Source organism: Punica granatum, chromosome 3 (genome assembly GCF_007655135.1).
Source record: "Punica granatum isolate Tunisia-2019 chromosome 3, ASM765513v2, whole genome shotgun sequence".
NCBI lineage: Eukaryota > Viridiplantae > Streptophyta > Magnoliopsida > Myrtales > Lythraceae > Punica > Punica granatum.
The window spans coordinates 34,025,156-34,042,844 of NC_045129.1; the positions used below are offsets into that span (position 1 = coordinate 34,025,156).

The 17,689-nt window shown below is 41.0% G+C and overlaps 4 protein-coding genes across 5 annotated transcripts; 2 read left to right on the forward strand and 2 right to left on the reverse strand.

Moving 5' to 3' along the window:
* Positions 1-1,218: 1,218 nt before the first annotated feature.
* LOC116200132 (casein kinase 1-like protein HD16) lies at positions 1,219-6,153 on the reverse strand. Of its 2 annotated transcripts, none has more exons than XM_031530847.1 (16): positions 5,461-6,153; positions 4,978-5,106; positions 4,748-4,821; positions 4,595-4,664; positions 4,462-4,517; positions 4,212-4,283; positions 4,007-4,101; positions 3,826-3,892; positions 3,606-3,735; positions 3,311-3,529; positions 3,098-3,228; positions 2,843-3,020; positions 2,639-2,729; positions 2,271-2,428; positions 1,605-1,793; positions 1,219-1,512 (listed from the first exon to the last, which is right to left on the reverse strand). In XM_031530847.1, exons 1-16 carry the CDS (start codon positions 5,830-5,832, stop codon positions 1,453-1,455), a joined length of 2,091 nt encoding a protein of 696 aa, XP_031386707.1. In that variant the 5' UTR covers positions 5,833-6,153; the 3' UTR covers positions 1,219-1,452. The 2 variants fall into 2 exon arrangements, with proteins under 2 accessions (XP_031386707.1, XP_031386708.1); XM_031530848.1 differs by having other exon boundaries at positions 2,843-3,017; positions 5,461-6,152.
* Positions 6,154-7,174: 1,021 nt separating this feature from the next.
* On the forward strand, positions 7,175-8,858 carry LOC116201268 (pentatricopeptide repeat-containing protein At5g66520-like). Its single transcript, XM_031532436.1, has 2 exons — positions 7,175-7,852; positions 7,931-8,858. The coding sequence occupies exons 1-2, from the start codon at positions 7,302-7,304 to the stop codon at positions 8,769-8,771; spliced, it is 1,392 nt and encodes a 463-aa protein (XP_031388296.1). The 5' UTR covers positions 7,175-7,301; the 3' UTR covers positions 8,772-8,858.
* A 258-nt stretch (positions 8,859-9,116) lies between these two features.
* LOC116201269 lies at positions 9,117-9,981 on the forward strand. Its single transcript, XM_031532437.1, has one exon. It carries the CDS (start codon positions 9,445-9,447, stop codon positions 9,805-9,807), a length of 363 nt encoding a protein of 120 aa, XP_031388297.1. The 5' UTR covers positions 9,117-9,444; the 3' UTR covers positions 9,808-9,981.
* A 4,402-nt stretch (positions 9,982-14,383) lies between these two features.
* Positions 14,384-14,788, reverse strand: LOC116200572. Its single transcript, XM_031531407.1, has one exon. It carries the CDS (start codon positions 14,786-14,788, stop codon positions 14,384-14,386), a length of 405 nt encoding a protein of 134 aa, XP_031387267.1.
* Between the last annotated feature and the right edge of the window lie 2,901 nt (positions 14,789-17,689).

Below are 17,689 nucleotides of genomic sequence, written 5' to 3' on the forward strand. Positions count from 1 at the left end.
ATATAAAAATTCTCCACTGAGGAAAAAAAAAAAAGAATTTTAGTCTTACATCTAAAGGCAAAAAATCCAACAACTCGACATAGAAGTTGCATAGGTTAAAAATTCTAGTATAATAGTAATAACAGTAATACGCTGATGTTACTTATATCTAATTTTATTTTCTCTAAAAATACTCAGCTATCAAATTAAGAGAAAGTTAAGGAATGATACAATAACATACAATTACATTTTAGCTAATCCATTTTGAAGTTTCACGCTCTCACGGTATCTCTTTCCGTCACCTATCGCCCTTTTTTTCTTTCCTTTCTGAATTTCAACGAGTACTTTAGTTACGATTTAAAAATCGTTTTCAAAATTTTTAAATTAAATTTTATAATCGTTTTAAAATTTTACTATAAAAGTTCACCAAAAGAGAAGATCTATTACAAAAGATATTTTTTAAATTTCAAAATTGTAAAAATTGATTGTACATATATTAGAGACAACGAAATAAGATGATGCATTGCATAATGGGTTGTTCAAAATCTGATCAAAACTAGAAAGGTAATTTGCATTATATCGCATACAACACGGCATAAATCTTCTTCTTCTGTTTTTTCAAGAAAATTACAAATACTTAACCCCGATTGGAACGATGAACATTTCGAGCCTCTGAGATCTCCTCCTCCCTATCGCACTCAACTTTTTAAGTAAATAAAATCGGAACGATGAACATTTCGAGTCGCTGAGATCTCCTCCTCCATATCACACTCAATCTCGACAGCATGACCTCCGAACCCCAGGCAGCCTCTCCCTGACCTGGCTACAACCATTAGCAACCACGAGTATGCTGCTCCGTGATTTTGTTGCTCGGTCAGTCTCCATCTGCTGCTCCCATTCGTTCCTCCTCTCTGCTCCCTGCTGCTCCAGCCTTGCCCCTCGCCCATATCGCCGTAACTCCTCCCCGATCCCGACCTTGACCTGCTGAGCCTCCTCTCTCTTTCCCTGTTGCTCACTCCCTTTCCAACTGCCCCTCAAGCTTAAGCTGCTCATTTGATCACGAGTCATGCTCGCGCTTGGCTGTTCAAGCTCTACTTCATATTCCCACACGTCTATAGCAATCACAAGTCATTATTCTTCGAACTTGAGTTTGAACTAAAACAGAAGAGGCCCATTGTCGGCCTATCTTTTACGGCAAGGAGCCCCACCCCTCTCGGGTTCAAGGATTGAGGAATAATATGTTGTGTTCAAGAGAAGGGATTAAATCACGAGTATCACAGGATAAATAGATACGGCTTCTGCATTTTAGATGTGTATACAAACAACAAAACCCTCTCTACAGGCAGGCCCGAAGGCTCGTACAAATCGATTTTACAATTCGAAAAAAAAAAAAACAGGAAAACATTTTCGAATACAACCTAATTTAGAACCCTACCGATCTTTCCTCGTTGCAAAAGCAGCAATACAGTTGGATCAGGCCACTGTCCGTCCATAGCACAAACAAGAAAGATAGAGATTCTTTGCCCATTTTTCCTGCACAACCCCAAAAAATGTTGGAACAATCTCACAAAAGATCAAATACTAATATATGACTAAAAATTTGATAAGGATAGAAAATGATGTACCTTAACATGTGTGCTCGGAAATTGGGAAGTGCGCAGAGTTTCCTGAGTTTCATCACCAGGTCTGCGCCTAGGAATGCTCAGAATAAGGGCGGCTTGATCCCAAGTCGCAGCTGTGGCAGTTATACGATACCCATTGTCCCATCTCCTGTGGATTCCCTCGCTCGGGTAAAGAAAATCAAGCTCCACAACCTACGAAGATTAACAATAAGATTGAGCATACACGAGAGAGATGACTGAAATTATTGGTCCATAAGTGGAACCATAATCAAACAAATGAGTCTTTGCTTGAGTAGAGCACTGTAGGTTTTGATTCTGACATTGTAATATGAGCTAATTTCAGCTACTCGAAAGTCGATTTGGGTTAGTGGAGATTCCATGCATAACTTTTGTTCAAATAAGATGCCTTATGCAGTTCATTTGAGTTCCCTTTGTTACTAAGGATGCATCCAAAACTCAAGTATCTTCCTCATCCTCTCAAACTCGAGGCGACTAGAGTTCGTTGAGAAACAAAATATCAATTCTCAACAACTTGCTGATCCAGAATAAACAAGCATAATTGAGATAGTCCTTCAACCCTCCAAAGTCCAAACGCAAATTGAAACTAACAATGGTTTCATCTTTCATTCGACAATCAAAGAAATTTAAGGAGAGTTAAAAGAGCTCAACCTGGTCACTAAATCCAGCATTCCGAGACATGACCACACCCCATCGGGTCCCAGCAGTTGCCATGGAGGTAACATGAAATCCTTCTTTCCATTTCTTGTTTATCCATTTGAATGGAAAAGATTCGCTTACTTTGTAAGACTGTTGAGTGTATTGAGTACCTGCAAAAATAATCTACTTAATCAATTTTTCGACTAAGAACAAAACATACATGATAAAAAAGTTACTAAAGTATAACTGCCAAAGCAGCCCAGTTCATTCATCTGATCAGTTCATTAGAAAGAAAAACGCTACTCTAACAGACCAACTCATAAGGATAAAGATATTTAACATGGGAAGTGTTCAACCGATATGGTTCAGATATCACACACCTTTAGACATTACAACAAGGGAGCTTCCATTAGTTGCACCAGCTACAGAACTAATATAATAGTTCTTTTCCCAATGTTCCATAATCCATTCCTGTAAGTTAAGAGGGGTTTAAAAATCCGATTAATTGCTGTATAATCTGAAAGGGAATACTAGATACATTAAAGAATAAGAGAGACAGAAGAAAGGCAAGAGGGATAAATCACCTTGTGAAAGAAGATAGGTGAAAGCTCATAAACTTGGTTAGAGAAACCAGTGCCAGCATCCATGATAAGTGCCCAAAGATTGGAACAAGATGCTACGCAGCTTATTAGGAGACCATCTGCCATTCCTCTCTCTACGTGTTGAGGCAACCTAGCATCTGCAACGTTATAGTGATACCTGCTAAAACATAAGCAGTCGATCACTAAAAGGGATAAGCCCGTGTCAGAATTAACATGTAATTTTTCACATTCTTCAACCTTTGCTTCATTGGTAATCTTGCATTATAAATTGAGATCCATTGTGTAGCAGGAACACCCAAACGAACTTTCTTCTTTGGCTGGCCATCATCATCTTCTTCAACATTCAACCTTCCACGCTTTTGTCCAACCTGACAGACGACAAAGGAAATGTCATATTAACAGTCCACACCCCCAAAGAACATTTAAGCATATTAAGCAGTAGCTATTTACCTTCTGAGCACCATCAGTGTTTATTGGCCGTACAGCCGGATTGGGACCGATTAAACTATCAAACAAAGAAATTAACTTCGAGTAATTGGGCTCTTCATCAAATTTCATATTCACCACAATCTCAAGAAACTGTTTGAGAGGTGATGGGCAGAAACAACAGAGCATTTCAGGAGAAGTTGCCATCTTCTTTTTGCAAACAAGGAATGACTTGTTGTCCCCCTGATCAGGAAAAAGATATGGCTCAAGTTAAAGGTCAGTTCAAAAGGACAACAAATTTAATGATTGCTAGCACCACCTGATAGCCTTGCCAGGGTAGCCTTCCTCGATGAAGGAATATCAATGTATATGCAAGAGATTCAAGATCATCTCTTCTACTAGCAGTTCGTCCTAGGTGAGCATGAACACTAGCATAACGTACAGTCCCTCTGAAAAAATAAGATATTAGTTACGGATATCAGGTAGCTGTTCAGAAAAGAAAGGAAATCAATGGTCATAAGCAAAAACACAATTTTTACCTAAACATATCAGGGTGTTGATCATACTCAACATGATGCCCACTGGCTCCATCTCTCCACTTAGTCGCTGCAAAATTGTGCGGTTAGAAAATAACAAATGAAAGATATACAATTTCCCCGTCCCCCGGGGACTTGCGGTAAGATTGCAACATAAAGACAACTGCTAAAAGACCCTGCCCACCTAATCCAAGATCAACTAGAAAGAGCTTCTTTTCTTGTGCGGTAGATGGCTGTCCAAGCAAAAAGTTCTCGGGTTTCACGTCCCCATGCACATATCTGAGAATCAATAATTCGCATTTCAGATGAAAATCATTAACTGAGCTGTAATAGACGAGTACACCAATATTTCAAGCAAACAAACGGTATTATACATCATATAGCCATACCCTCTAGCGTGCATCCTCTCCAAAATTGATAAGGCCTCGACTGCAATGCAGGCTACCATTTCCGAGGACATCCTGCTCGAATAAGAAAGAAAAAAACAAGGAGATAAAGAATATAGGACCAACATATATGAAAAGACAGAAAAATGATTGACATGAGATATTTGAGGGAAAATAACTACAATTATCTGATAATGCATTCCTAGAAGAATCCAGAGACTATCAAATCGGTTATATATGGCATAATACTTACGCTTGACCTGATGTATTCCATACATCCCATAAGCTGGGTCCTAGCATGTCCATTACCTGCCAAGTGTATTTGAAACAAATTGAAACCAAAATGTCATACATGGACTATAAACATGATAGAAAGAAATTCATACCATCACATAATAGTCTCCCTGCCTGCCTTTGTAGTGCACTTTTGGAACTCCATGACTACCACCAAGAGCACTGTTCAAGAAAACACTATAAATGAGATCCACAATAACTTAAATGAGTAAACTATTTTCAATAACGGAAGAATCGACACGTACGTGTAGACTTGCCACTCATACGGAGGACCGTAATTGCAGCCTTTGCTATTCCTGTGCTCAAACTTAAGGGCAACCTGCCAGAGAACGAACCAGATGATCAGCATAAAATTATGAAGCAAAACCACGACAAGAAAAATCTTATATTAAACCAAGAAAAGGAAAATAGACATGATGCGCAGGGCTACTGCAGATCAATCGTTAAACTGGACTAGATCATAAAGTGACCTTACCTCCAAAGCCCCAGCACCTGTAGCTCGCTCGTTACCCCCATTGGCACGCCGCCCAACGAACACCTGACCAAATCCACCTTTTCCCAACTTCCGCTCCACTTTGTAAAGAGGTGATCCTCCGACTTGGACCTGCACATAATATAAGAATCAATCACAAATTATTACAAAAAAGAACACATACAGAACCCAAGAGCGCTTAATATTTGCATTCACCATGTCAGAATCGGTAGTACACTAGGATCAATCTTTAGCCAATTAAATTCAACATATAGGTATTCAGACGGCTGCAGCTTTTTAACAATACATGCGCAGCATTACTAACGACACACAAGTCTAATATGATCAGAAGCCAAAATGAAGTAATCCCAAATTCATGATTTTCAAATTAGCAGACAAACTTAGTTAATGACAGTGCTCACAAAACACAATCCAGCAGAAAAACGAAGTGAAGAACCCAGAAGAGAAAGGCCGAAAGAAACGCACCCGTTCAGGGAAAGGCGCAGTATTTCCTTCTTCTTCCTGTCCCCCGGCCTTGTTAGCGCTCAGCCCACCGCTATCGTCACCCATTGCGCCCTTATCCTCACTCTCAAACTCCTCCTCCCCCTCCTCCTCCTGCTGGCACTTCTCTTCAGCAGCCTCCTCTTCAACGACCTGCACTCGCTTATTGACCTTCCTCTGCCTAAGACTCTTCTTGGCTTCTCCCAACCCGGTCTTCCCCCGGCCCTGCCTCGCCCTCTCTCTAGCAACTGCGGCGCGCGTCTTCACGTACCCTCCGACAGGCGGCTGCGGCGGCTCCGGCAGCTTGACTTCTAGCCGAGGACGGCCTCTGCGAGCACGTCTGCGAAGCTCGGGCATCGTACGGCGGCGGCGTTACAGCCCATGCAAGTGGAGGAGGAGCCTGATTGTTGGACCATGATATACATCAGAAGAACTCAGAAGCGGCGGTTTCCATGGCGAGACGGAGCTTCTGGGGGTGCAGATCGTGGATGAGATCGAGCTCGAGGGGGCGTTTCTCCGATCAGATGGCTCGATTGGACGATCTTGAGCTGCAGAATTAGGGATTAGGGTTCGGTGGAAAGGGAGGAGATATTGGGGGAAGAAGAGAGAGAAGGCGCCGACTCAACTTGTTAGGTGGTGAGAGGAGAAGAAGACATACAGAGTGGGAAACGTCGAAAAAAATTGCAAAATATCCGAAGACCAAAAAATAATAAATATATATATATATATATATAATATTTTTAAAATTTGCAGATGGATTGTGCCACGTAAGCAAGGAACCGCCACGTGAGGCCGCATCCACGTCTATCCGCTCCGGCGAAGAAGAGGCCGGGTCGGGTTTTGGGTCGGCGAGGAGCCGGATCTGTAATTCGGTCGGGCACCCCGAATCCGGCTTAATTTGGGTGTGCCGATTCTAATATTACTAATAATAGGTAACTAATTGCATAGAAACAAATAAAAAATGGAGAAACGAAATGAAGGCAAATATGTTTCCAGGAAAAAAAAAAGGAAAAGAAATGAAGGCAACACTAAGGGGGCATTTGGTTTCAGAGTTAAACTAAGTTTGATTTTGATTTTGATTTTGATTGTGGAAAAAGACAAATGAGATGGTATTATAAATTTGACTTGGGAAACGTGTGTTTTTGTTGTGTAGTGGGTAGAGTTAAAATCAAAATCATGATTATAAAATCACATCATGAAACCAAACGGGCCTTAAAACTTAAAGTTACAGCATTTTGAAAAATGAGAATTAACCTCGAGCAATAAGACGTTAAATTATAATTAAATTGAACTCATAAAATGATTTTTCATTTGAAATTAGCAGTGCTCTTCATTACGGTATATGAAAAACTAACATATGTGTGGGCTATAGAATGAGCTTAAAAGCATTCTTAGGAAGATGAGCATATCCTCTAGGATGGGCACGTAAGTTCAACAAAAAAAGAAAGAAACGAATAATAATTGTTTAGGCGATTTTTTTTCTCGAAACTGAGAATTCAAAATCAGATTTTAAAATCTTAAAAATTAAAAGACAAAACGAGGTTTACTGGAAAAACGTGGGAGGTCAATTGGATGCATTTGGCTAATAGGTAATTTAGATCAGCATGATAATGGGAAAAGCCAAATTGCACCAAAAATAATAAGTGGGAACAAAAGAGAGAAGGAAATGGGAGGCTGGGAAATTTGTGGAGCCGTTGACGGTAAAGCGGGTCGGTCTGGTAATCGGACGGGTCGAGTCTCATGCCCCGTTTTATCTCCACTCCATCTCGGCATCTACTCCTCCTCCTCCTCCGCCCACGACACGACGGCTCTAATCGAGCCGACAGATGATCTCCCGCCAGATCGAAGCCCTCCTCGAGCGGCCAACGACCACGTCCGACCTCCTCCAGCTCCACGCTCTCCTCCTCAAGACCGGTCTCTGCCGCCACTCCTTCTCCGTCTCTCGCCTCATCCACCGCGCAACCTCCATTTCTCTGCCGCTCGCCCGGTCACTCTTCGATGGCCTGCCCGCCGATCCTTCTCCTCCTCCTCCGCCCTTCGCCTGGAACTGCCTCATTCGGGCGCACGCAAACAGCTCCACCCCTGCTGAATCAGTCAGGATCTTCGCTCGAATGCTGAGGGCTGGGCTCAAAGCTGACAGCTTTTCGTACCCCTTTGTTCTCAAAGCCTGCGGGCAGGGTTCTCTGATAGGGGAGGGAAGAGGAGTTCATTCGTTGATTTTGAGGACTGGGTTTGAATCGGATAAGTTCGTTGGGAACACCCTTCTGGGCATGTACGCTGCTTGTGGCGCAGTTGACCTTGCAAGGCAGGTGTTCGATGAAATGGCTGTAAGAGATGTTGTGTCGTGGACCTCATTGATCGCTTCATATATGGCATGGTATGTTTCTTTACGCTTCTTGTATATTCATCTTATGGCGTGTGATCTTAGTAACACTCTGTTTTCTGGGGTTCACAGTGATTCTCCGGTGGATGCTTTTAAGGTATTTCGGCTGATGAAGCTCGCAGGAGAAAAGCCAAACAGTGCCACATTGGTGAACCTGCTTTCTGCCTGCTCTCAGTCAGTCAATATCAAGGCTGGGAAGTCTGTTCACGCGCACGTGATTGTGAGCTGCATGGAGCTTGATGCTGCTCTGGGAACAGCCCTTCTCGAGATGTACTCAAAGTGCGGTGACATAGAGAGAGCTTTACAAGTATTCAGTTCACTCGGAGACAAGAATTTGCAGTCTTGGACAGCCATGATCTCCGGGCTTGCGGAAAGTGGCTTTGGAAAAGAAGCAATTTTATTTTTTGCAGAGATGGAGCAAAGTGGGTTGAAACCCGATGGTGTGTCCTTCTTAGTGATCCTTTCTGCTTGTAGCCACTCGGGTTTGGTCGAAGAAGGTCGACAGTATTTCGACCAGATGGAGAGAGTCTATGGTATCAAGCCATCAGTCGAACACTATGGTTGCATGGTGGATCTGCTCGGACGGGCTGGCTTGATTGAAGAAGCTTACGAGATGATCAAGAAAATGCCTATGGAGCCGAACTCCATTATATTGCGGAGCTTCATAGGTGCTTCCACAATCCATGGCCTGGCTGTTCCTTCAGACGATACTTTAAGAAAACTTATGCTTGAATTAGAGCCTGAACTTGGAGCCAACTATGTCCTCGCTGCAAACTGGTCTTCTTCATCTTGTAATTGGGATGATGCTGCCAAGTTGAAGTCCACCATGAAAGAGAGGGGTGTAAGGAAAACCGTGGGGTCCAGTTGGGTGGAGGTGAATGGTGACGATTATGCAGAAGGTGCAGTCGGTTAAAACCTTGAACTGGTCAGGGGTTTGATATCATAATTTTCTGGATTATGCTCCGGCTGATGGATCACTCGTAAAGCAACTCGAACAGAAGAGAAGTCAACCTTGTTTCTGTTCCAAGGTGTTAGAGCAATCAGATCCCAGTGTTACCTATCTATGGACTGTTCGCTGAGATCTGAAGCATTAATCTTCCATTTTAGCTGATGATGGAGGCCAGCATGAAGTGCTTTTCCATGTCAGAACAGCGATTTTGGATGCAATTTACCGTGAAAATCGTTGCTGTGGTGAAAACTTGCTTCGGTTGGAACTGGTAGTGTACCTCACTTCACCACCAGTATTGCTGCATTCGCCTTGAGAGTTCTTGCTCAGGAGGTCTCCATTATTGCCCTAAAGTTTATATCTGGTTCCGAAGATGCAGCCAGAGGTCTTCCTTTTGAGGTGTCGGTTCACCTCGATAAACCCTAGAGTAAAACCAGTCTAGAAGGAAAGTAAATCTATCTTACAAGTCACGTGCCTTCACATGAGTTATTCCCGCTACCAAATATCAGACAAAACAAAAGTTAGAAAACACTGGCCCTCAATAATTTCCCTCATTGACAGAACAGGACACCAACACGACCAACGTAAATACCACTACCTGTTGGTTTAGCTTAAGCTGCATCCTCAAGCAAAAATCTCCATGGCTGCAGCTTCAGGGACGAGCTCAAGGCACGGCATTTCTTCCGGTTTCAACCTATCGGAGCAGTGGCTTCTGACTGGAGCCAGCATTCTTGTCAGCGGGATACTGGGCTATGTGGTGTATGATGCAGTTATGGCAACCGCCTCCGAGCTATTGCAGCGTCTGCTTGTGATTTCTCCACTGCTGCTGGTGATTTCCGTCCACTGGCTCTCCTCGGGAAGCCAGTTCGGCCTCCCGATGCCCGGCTCTGAGCCCGGAGCCATCCACCGGGCTGGTGGGTCCGCATGGGGCGTGGCTTTTATCTTACTGCTGCTTTTCTTCCTCATTTCATACCAGCCTTCCTTCGCTGGGCTTTTATTTTAAGTGAAATCCGTTGAATGTTTCCCTTGTGGAGGCAGAACTAGGAGGATTATTATTTATGCTACTTTTGGGACATGGAGAACTGGGCACTCGGCCCATGTCGTGTATGTATTGTAGTTCTGGTGCTATGCGTGACTTGAAATGAATGGAACTTGATCTTTTGGTCGGTGTATTGTATGTGAAGTCCTGTCCATTCCGTACTAATTTTTATCTCGTTTGCTTAATGCGAGAAAATAAGATGTGTCAGTCTCAGATCCTATGGTCACGGGGCAGAGATTTCCTTAAAATGTAGTTCGATTAACGTTTGAGAAGAGCCGTTAGAGCAAAAGTAGTTGCCACCATAGCTTCCTCCTCCTCCATGGCCATGGTGATGAGTGAATGCTTCTCAGCTTGAAGCTGAACCTCCGTACATCAATGGTGGTGGTCCTCTGCCTTTGCCTTCACAGGGCCCCGTTTTCACGTGCAGCACTCCCTACACCATTTAAAGGCTTCTCTGACCTCCGGCGACTTAAAGACAGCGGAAGTTATAAGGTCCAGAGGCTGAAGGAGAAGTGCTATTTTGTTTTGTTAAGGTGGCCTTGTATGGGTGATTGAGAACTCACTTTTTTATTTTTTTTTTAAATCACACTTACCCCTTATAATCAGTGGTAGCCCACCCCCACTAGTCAAGCCTACCATTTTTATTTTTATTTTTATTTTTCTTGTACATCGCCTCCAAGCATGAGTACGACGCTCTGTCTCTCTCTAGTTCATTTGCGCCGTAATCTAATATTAGTCTTGTACGAGATCCATAAGCACGAGTACAACTCTCCGTCTCTCTCTAGTTCATTCATGTCATAATCCAATAATGACCTTGTACAATGCCCCAAGTACAAGTACGGTGCTCTGTTGCTCTCTAGTTCATTTGCGTCGTACACTAATCATGAGTACGGCGTTTCATCCCTCTCCAGTTCATTTTTGTCGTACTCCAACATTAGTCTTGTATAATGCTCATAAGCATGAGTGTAACACTCCATCGCTCTCTAGTTCATTTTTCGTCGTACTCCAATAATAGCCTTATACGACGCCCCCAAGCACGAGTACACGCTCCATCGCTCTTTAGATCATTTGCGTCGAACTCTAATATTAGCCTTGTAAGACGCCCATAAGTAAGAGGACAATGCTCCATCGCTCTCTAGTTCATTTGTATTGTACTCCAATAATAGCCTTGTACGGCACCCCCAAGCATGAGTACGACGCTTCGTTGCTCTCTAGTTTATGTGCGTTGTACTCCAATCACAAATGCGACGTTCTGTTGCTCTCTTATTCATTTGCGTTGTACTCTCTAATATTAGCCTTGTATGATGCTCCGTCCTCTAATTCATTTGCGTCTACTCCAAGAATAGCCTTGTACAACGCCCCCAAGTACGAGTACAAGGCTCCTCGCTCTCTACTTTATTTGCATCGTATTCTAATCACAAATACGACGCTCTATCGCTCTCTAATTCATTTGCATCGTACTCTTGAATATGAGCCTTGTACAACACTCATAACCACGAGTACGACGCTTCATCACTTTCTAATTTAGTTGCGTCGTACTGGAATAGTAGCCTTGTACGACTCTCCATCGCTACGTAGTCATTTTTGGAGACGATAAGCAGTTGACTGCATGAGATGGTTAAAATCAACTGACAATAGAATATGGTTTTCTCTTTATGCGTCTTTTTGCAATTGACTGCCTTAGGTATTACAGTCGACAGCCTATAGTCTCCTAAAATTTCTAAAAAGTGAAAATAAAAATTGAAAAGTTTCAAAGGATTTTTAAATTAATAAAATGTTCTAAATTGAAGAAGAATAAAAAATATTCAAAAAGTATGGAATAAATAGAAAACTATATAAAATTTAGAAATTTCAAATAAATATCTAAGATAATCAAATATAAAAATTAAAATTAAAATTAAAAAATTCAAAATTAAATAAATATAATTACGATACTACATTCGGTGATGATATCGCATGCTGAGAGACACTATACAGTTAGTTAACTCTACTCATCGCGGCACACTTGTCAAGGGAATGTTTGCTTGCTTTCGTAGATTTCCATCTCGGGTCAATTTATAATCGACAAGTTTCAAACTTGGTTCAAGCTTTAATCAAGCAAATTCTGGAGGCTTCCCATCAAACTCAACTCAAATCATAGTTGACAAATTAAGCTCGACTTGAAAAAACCAAATTAAACTAACGAGTCCCACCAATGGATACAAGTGGAAAATTCAAGTACAGAGTAAAATTTAGCATTCCATGTCGTGGAAGATTTGCTCAGTAGCTGAGCCCTCGTGAGACACTGCAGATTGGAAAATGCGACGAAGAAGTGAAGAAAAGGCTGAGACCAAACTCAGTCAGCTGTAGTTTCTGCAGACAATCAACTGCTTTTTTCACATGCAGTCAGGCTGAGACCAAAGACATTCAACTGTGGGATATGCGGCAGCCAACTATATACGGAGACAGGCAGGTAGAGACAGATCATGGAGACAGTCCAAACGATCACGTAATTAATAAATATAACATCCATCATTCATATATAATTCATCTTAGTATTTATCTGTCGTAGCAGCATTAACCATTGTCAAATGCAAGTGTTCCATCTACAACATTCTCCTCTCTCCTGCCACTGCAAGAAAGTTGAAGGATAGGGACGCATTTTTTCTGAAACACTAAACAAACAGACAGTACTTGTCTCATACAAAAATGTAGTATATTTAGATTTAAAAAAAATGACCGGACCATAGAGGTGACTGAGAGGAGCAATGCGATACTACACAAAGAAACAAAAAAGAACCAGTAAATATCATTGACAAGTCTTGAGACCTCTTCTATCATGATATATATATATATATATTTTACTTCATCCTTGACACAAAGCACAAAGTTAACAACTAAATTGATACATCATGTCCAGTGTAAATTATTCATAAAAATATTAAACTCCGTACGGAATATCAAATTACAAGGGCACTAACTTACGCAAACTAATAAATTAAACCTGGAGAGCTAAACTCAGCTCATATGCTCTCATATTTCATATCGGTCTCCATCTAGAAATTCCTAGTATCATATACCAAAAGAGAACCGATCTAACACCGGTTTCTAGATAGCTTTGCCAAGTTATTTCTTTAAGCAAGCAAAAATTGACAAAAACAAATCCACCAGATCCCATTTGTCTTGAGTCTAAAACTTTAAATAGATATGTCTCTAGCATGCCAATACAAATCACTCCTTCTCGTTTTTGCCAAACACTATAGGACTCGTCAAGTTTCACAGATCTCCATAATGGCCTTCAGAGAGTTTCCAATACAACAGAAAACAAATATTGAAAGATACCACAATAACAACTAAAAACTTCTGAAAAAGATCAGACTCTAATTCTTACCTTGTTCCTTTGAGAGAATAGATAATATCGGGTCCACAAGATACTACGTGAAACAAATGAGTTAGAACATAAGTAGTTCATAAATCATGTATTCAAAACTCAAAAGCCTTATTCTGGAAAGGAGAAAGCAAATAAGACCTGAACCAAACAAAAGTGAAACCATGAACTTCAAGCATTATGCATTCACAATATTTTTCTGTACTAAAGTTGATATTTCAGCAAATTAGAAAATGAACATTTTCAGCCACATAGGACAAAAGAGTGGTCACTGACCACATATCACAAGCAACCTATTGATCCAAAAAAAAAAAAGGAAAGTTATACTTCTAGCTCAAGGAGGCAAATGCATGCTTATAACATACAAGAAAATGCATTTAAACCTGTCTTCTTCTTTTTAGAAAGATCCAACTAGGTAAGAACAACCTTGAGCTCTTTTATACAAAGATGTATTTGCTTGTCCTGTAAATATTACAAATTTTCGTGAAATTTATAATATGAACAATACTTTCCTTTGGTTCAAGTTCCCTTCACACAATAGAAAGTGCATGAGTTTGAAGGGGAAAAAGAGCCACTTTCGCAATTCACACAACATCATATATGTTGAATATATAACAATCCAGAGGTTAAGGGGCCTAATGGAATGAAAACGATAAAAACTAATTTTGCCGGCATCCCATGCCGTTGGATCGTTCCACAGAGAGAGATAGACAAGGGGGCTATCCGGTTTGGATACAGCATCCCAGCACCGCAGGAGCGCCTATAGTTTGCTTCTACGGTTACTTGGAGCCTGCTATGTTGTCTCTTGACTAATTTTGAGCTTCTCATGGTTTGGACTATTCCTAGTTGATGATTTTCGCTTTGTGATTTTTCCTGTCCTTTCATTTCCGCTAAAACGAGGTCTCGCAGTTTGTTACATTCAATAGGGTCAAAACTCAGAAGTTGAGCAACACAAGCCCGGAAATTAGCAAAATTTAACAGCAGTGGACAGCTAAAGAGCTTTATAGACCAAGAAAGAAGATGAAAACATTCCGTGCTCCGACTGCACCTCGACATACACACGAAACAACTATATCTACACAATTAGCCCACCTAATCTCTTAATATGATATAAGCTTCTTCCATATATTATCTTATATATATATATATATATATATATATATATGATGATCATCATCGTCTGGTGACTAGAGGGAACCAACTCTGATGGAAGGAGGACTGATGAGAAACCAAGAACAGGATGATCACAAGCACCAGAGCGACCCCAAAAGGAGAACCGCCTGCCCTGTGGATCGACTCCTTCTCATCTGCAAGGAGGGGCACGAACAGTGGGACCCGCCTCCGGTTGTCGGATGATAGGAAGTGCAGGATGAGCAGCAGGAAGAGAGGGCTCAGCATGAGGAAGAACTTCACTTGGCTGGTAACGTCCTCGTACATGTACTCATAGTTGATGTACCACGAGAGGCACGCCACGAGGAAGAGCACGAGGAGGAAGAGGCATAGGTGGAAGGGGAAATCCGACAGGTACTCGGTAAAGTATTCCCAGTATGAGTAGTCATGGTATCGGTTTCTCGCCATTCCTAGTCGACAATGAGTTCGAGAGGGTAATTGAGTTGAAGAAGGTGAGGCGAGAAGGGAATTGCTTGAAATATATTGCGAGGACAGTTGAGAGAGTAATCTCTTTTTATACTCGATGACATTCTGTAAGTTCCACCTTTACCATGAAAAGCATTCACAAATGCAATTAATTTTTCGATTAAAAGAAATCTAATGAGTTTTGACCAAATAAAAAGATAAATAAATAATATAAGAAATCTTTTTTTTGGCTAACCCGGGGTGTCCAGGCTTCGCCCGACTAATCCCCGGGGCTCCGTGAACCCCCGGCGACGCACGGAGCTGGTAATCACGCCAAAAGCGCTCCGGTGGCCCCAAGGAGATTCGAACCCGGGTCTCGAAGCAAACTTGGGTGTTCATTAACCACTATGCCAAATCCCTTGGGGTTAATAATATAAGAAATCTCACTAGAGAGAGTAGAACAAAAAAATCTCTTGATTTTTAGCTAAGCACTTGCACTGCTGCACCACGTCTCTTTTATTCTCAAATTAAGTAGTAATTAAAGGTGCTAAGTCGACTCAAACTCTAGAGTTGCATATACCGGACCTCCTAACTTGAATAACTATCTGTAATTCTCATCCATTGGAATCAAGTAAACTTGGGAATCAGTTGACATCAACCAGTGGATATTCTCCGAATCTCTAGACCCACTTTTTGCTTATAATGATGCATCATTGGCGACAAGGTTATATACTCGATAGAGCTGCAACCTATCCACACGAACTTGCAAAATCGACGCGATGCAAGCTTTCCTCGGGCCGGCTACTCATGAGGGGAGTACTGTCAGGAAATTAGGGGAGTTGATGTTGCCATAAAATGATATGTGTGCTATGTCGTTCTTTCGCATTTCTTGCCTAAATTTCAAAACTTTGGTCCCAATTCTTACGGAGAACATCATGGATTAGGGGAGTCTGAGAATCTTGCTGGCTAAGGTTGCACTCCGTAAACACCACATGTGCAAAGTAGATGCCTTGCGCAAAAGAAGATAAGAGAATGCAACTTTGGATGAACTTTGCATATTCGGTATCCCATGACCTTTCCCTCGGTTGTTCCTTCCCTTCCATAGTCTTTTTTTCCCCCCCTCAATCGGTACAGGCCATATCACTCTGCGAAATTATTCGATAGAATCCCGCATTGCCACTCTGAAAAGTACTCATCTTTACTCTATAGCGATATCGATCCACTTGCCCCGAATTGCTTAGTTTTACTTGAGATGTGGCCAACCGACCATTATCCTTATTTTCTTACTTTAAATGTTGCCGTGCCCATATGTGTTTTCACTTTAACGCTGGCAGTGTATGATAAATAAGGCTACTTCTTATCCAACTCGGACATCTTATTATTGCAGCTTTTGAAGATTTTGGGCCGCCCTTTGCCTTAAGTTGGCCAATTCTCATAGGATAGAAAGGCTGCGGGCCGGCAGACCTTAACATGTAATAAGACACCATAGAGTAATTAAGCGACAGATCACCATATAATCGATGTGATAAATTGATAACGAATTAATTAAGGACCTAATTGAAGCGATCAACGTTATATTCAGATCTCAAATCATTAGGAAATTTAGCTCATCAAAAACCATCGATGTAATATCAGCATGCGCAACGTGTTGAGGCCTGTGGTTGATCATATCCACATATGCATATATACGGCATATCCTATTCGTGTTTTCAATGAGGTCACACGGGGCCTAATTTAGCTGCATTATGAGCCCCAAAAGAGGAGATGATTCACCACTGTGGTCGGAGGCAGCATGAGCAGGGGCGGCCCAAGAAAGTAGGTGGCCTAAAGCGAAAAATTAATATGAGACCTTTAATTTATATTCGATGAAATTAATACAATATTTTCTTTAAAATTTATTTTTAACTTTTGAGATGCGAATTAATAATTAATTTTTATAATAAATATATTCTAATATTTTATGTCAATCATTTTGAACAATTTTTTTTTTATTTTTGTTGCCTGCAGCAAGATAAAAATAAAATTTATTTTAAAAACTACTGGAAAAAAATACTTATAAGTGAAAGAGAGAAATAAAGAGAAAAATTGCAGGATTATTCGGTACCAAAAAAAATAGAAAAGATAATGACTTGGAGAACAAATTTAGTTTAATTGAATATTACAAAAGACGTGCAAATTTGATCAGGATAAAGAAGATTAGAAAAAAAACTGAATCAATTAAATCCATGAATGGTTGATGGGTAGAATAAATAGGAATTGAGAAATATATGTCATAAATTGGGAGGTAGATAGAGAGAGAAATTAGGAAGCATATGAAATTGATTAGTATGTTATAGTAAGCTAATTAATACAACTGAAGAAAAATGAGATGCATTTGGAATTGTTTTTGCTAGTAAGTTTAATAGAATTAAGTTAGATAAATTATTACTATGAGGATTCTTAATCTTTTATGAGTAGCTACAATAAAATATTCCTCAATTATGGAAATTTTTTTTTTCTAAAATGGAGGCCTAAATTATATTCTCTAAATTAGGGGGCCTAAGGCAAGGCCTTACCGTTGGGCCGGCCCTAAGCCTGAGCGGTCATGCTACGGTCAGGACCTGCATTGTGATTGATTCACCAAGATAAGGTGTCGCGGACCTAACCTGGTCCCGGTCGGAGCCTCCCTTAGAGCAAGATTTTGAGCTTGAAGTCCCGCTCAGGCAGGCACGATGCGTGATATATAGTTTTGGAGTTGTAAAAGATAATTCACGATACATGATAAAGACAAACGTTGAAATGATGAGAGTGCATAACATGGATGCAACATGTGTGAATCATGATTCCTCTTAGGAAATAGGATTTGTGAAAATTATTCGATTTAAGAAACCGTCCCCTATGGACTACACAATAACTGTAACTTAG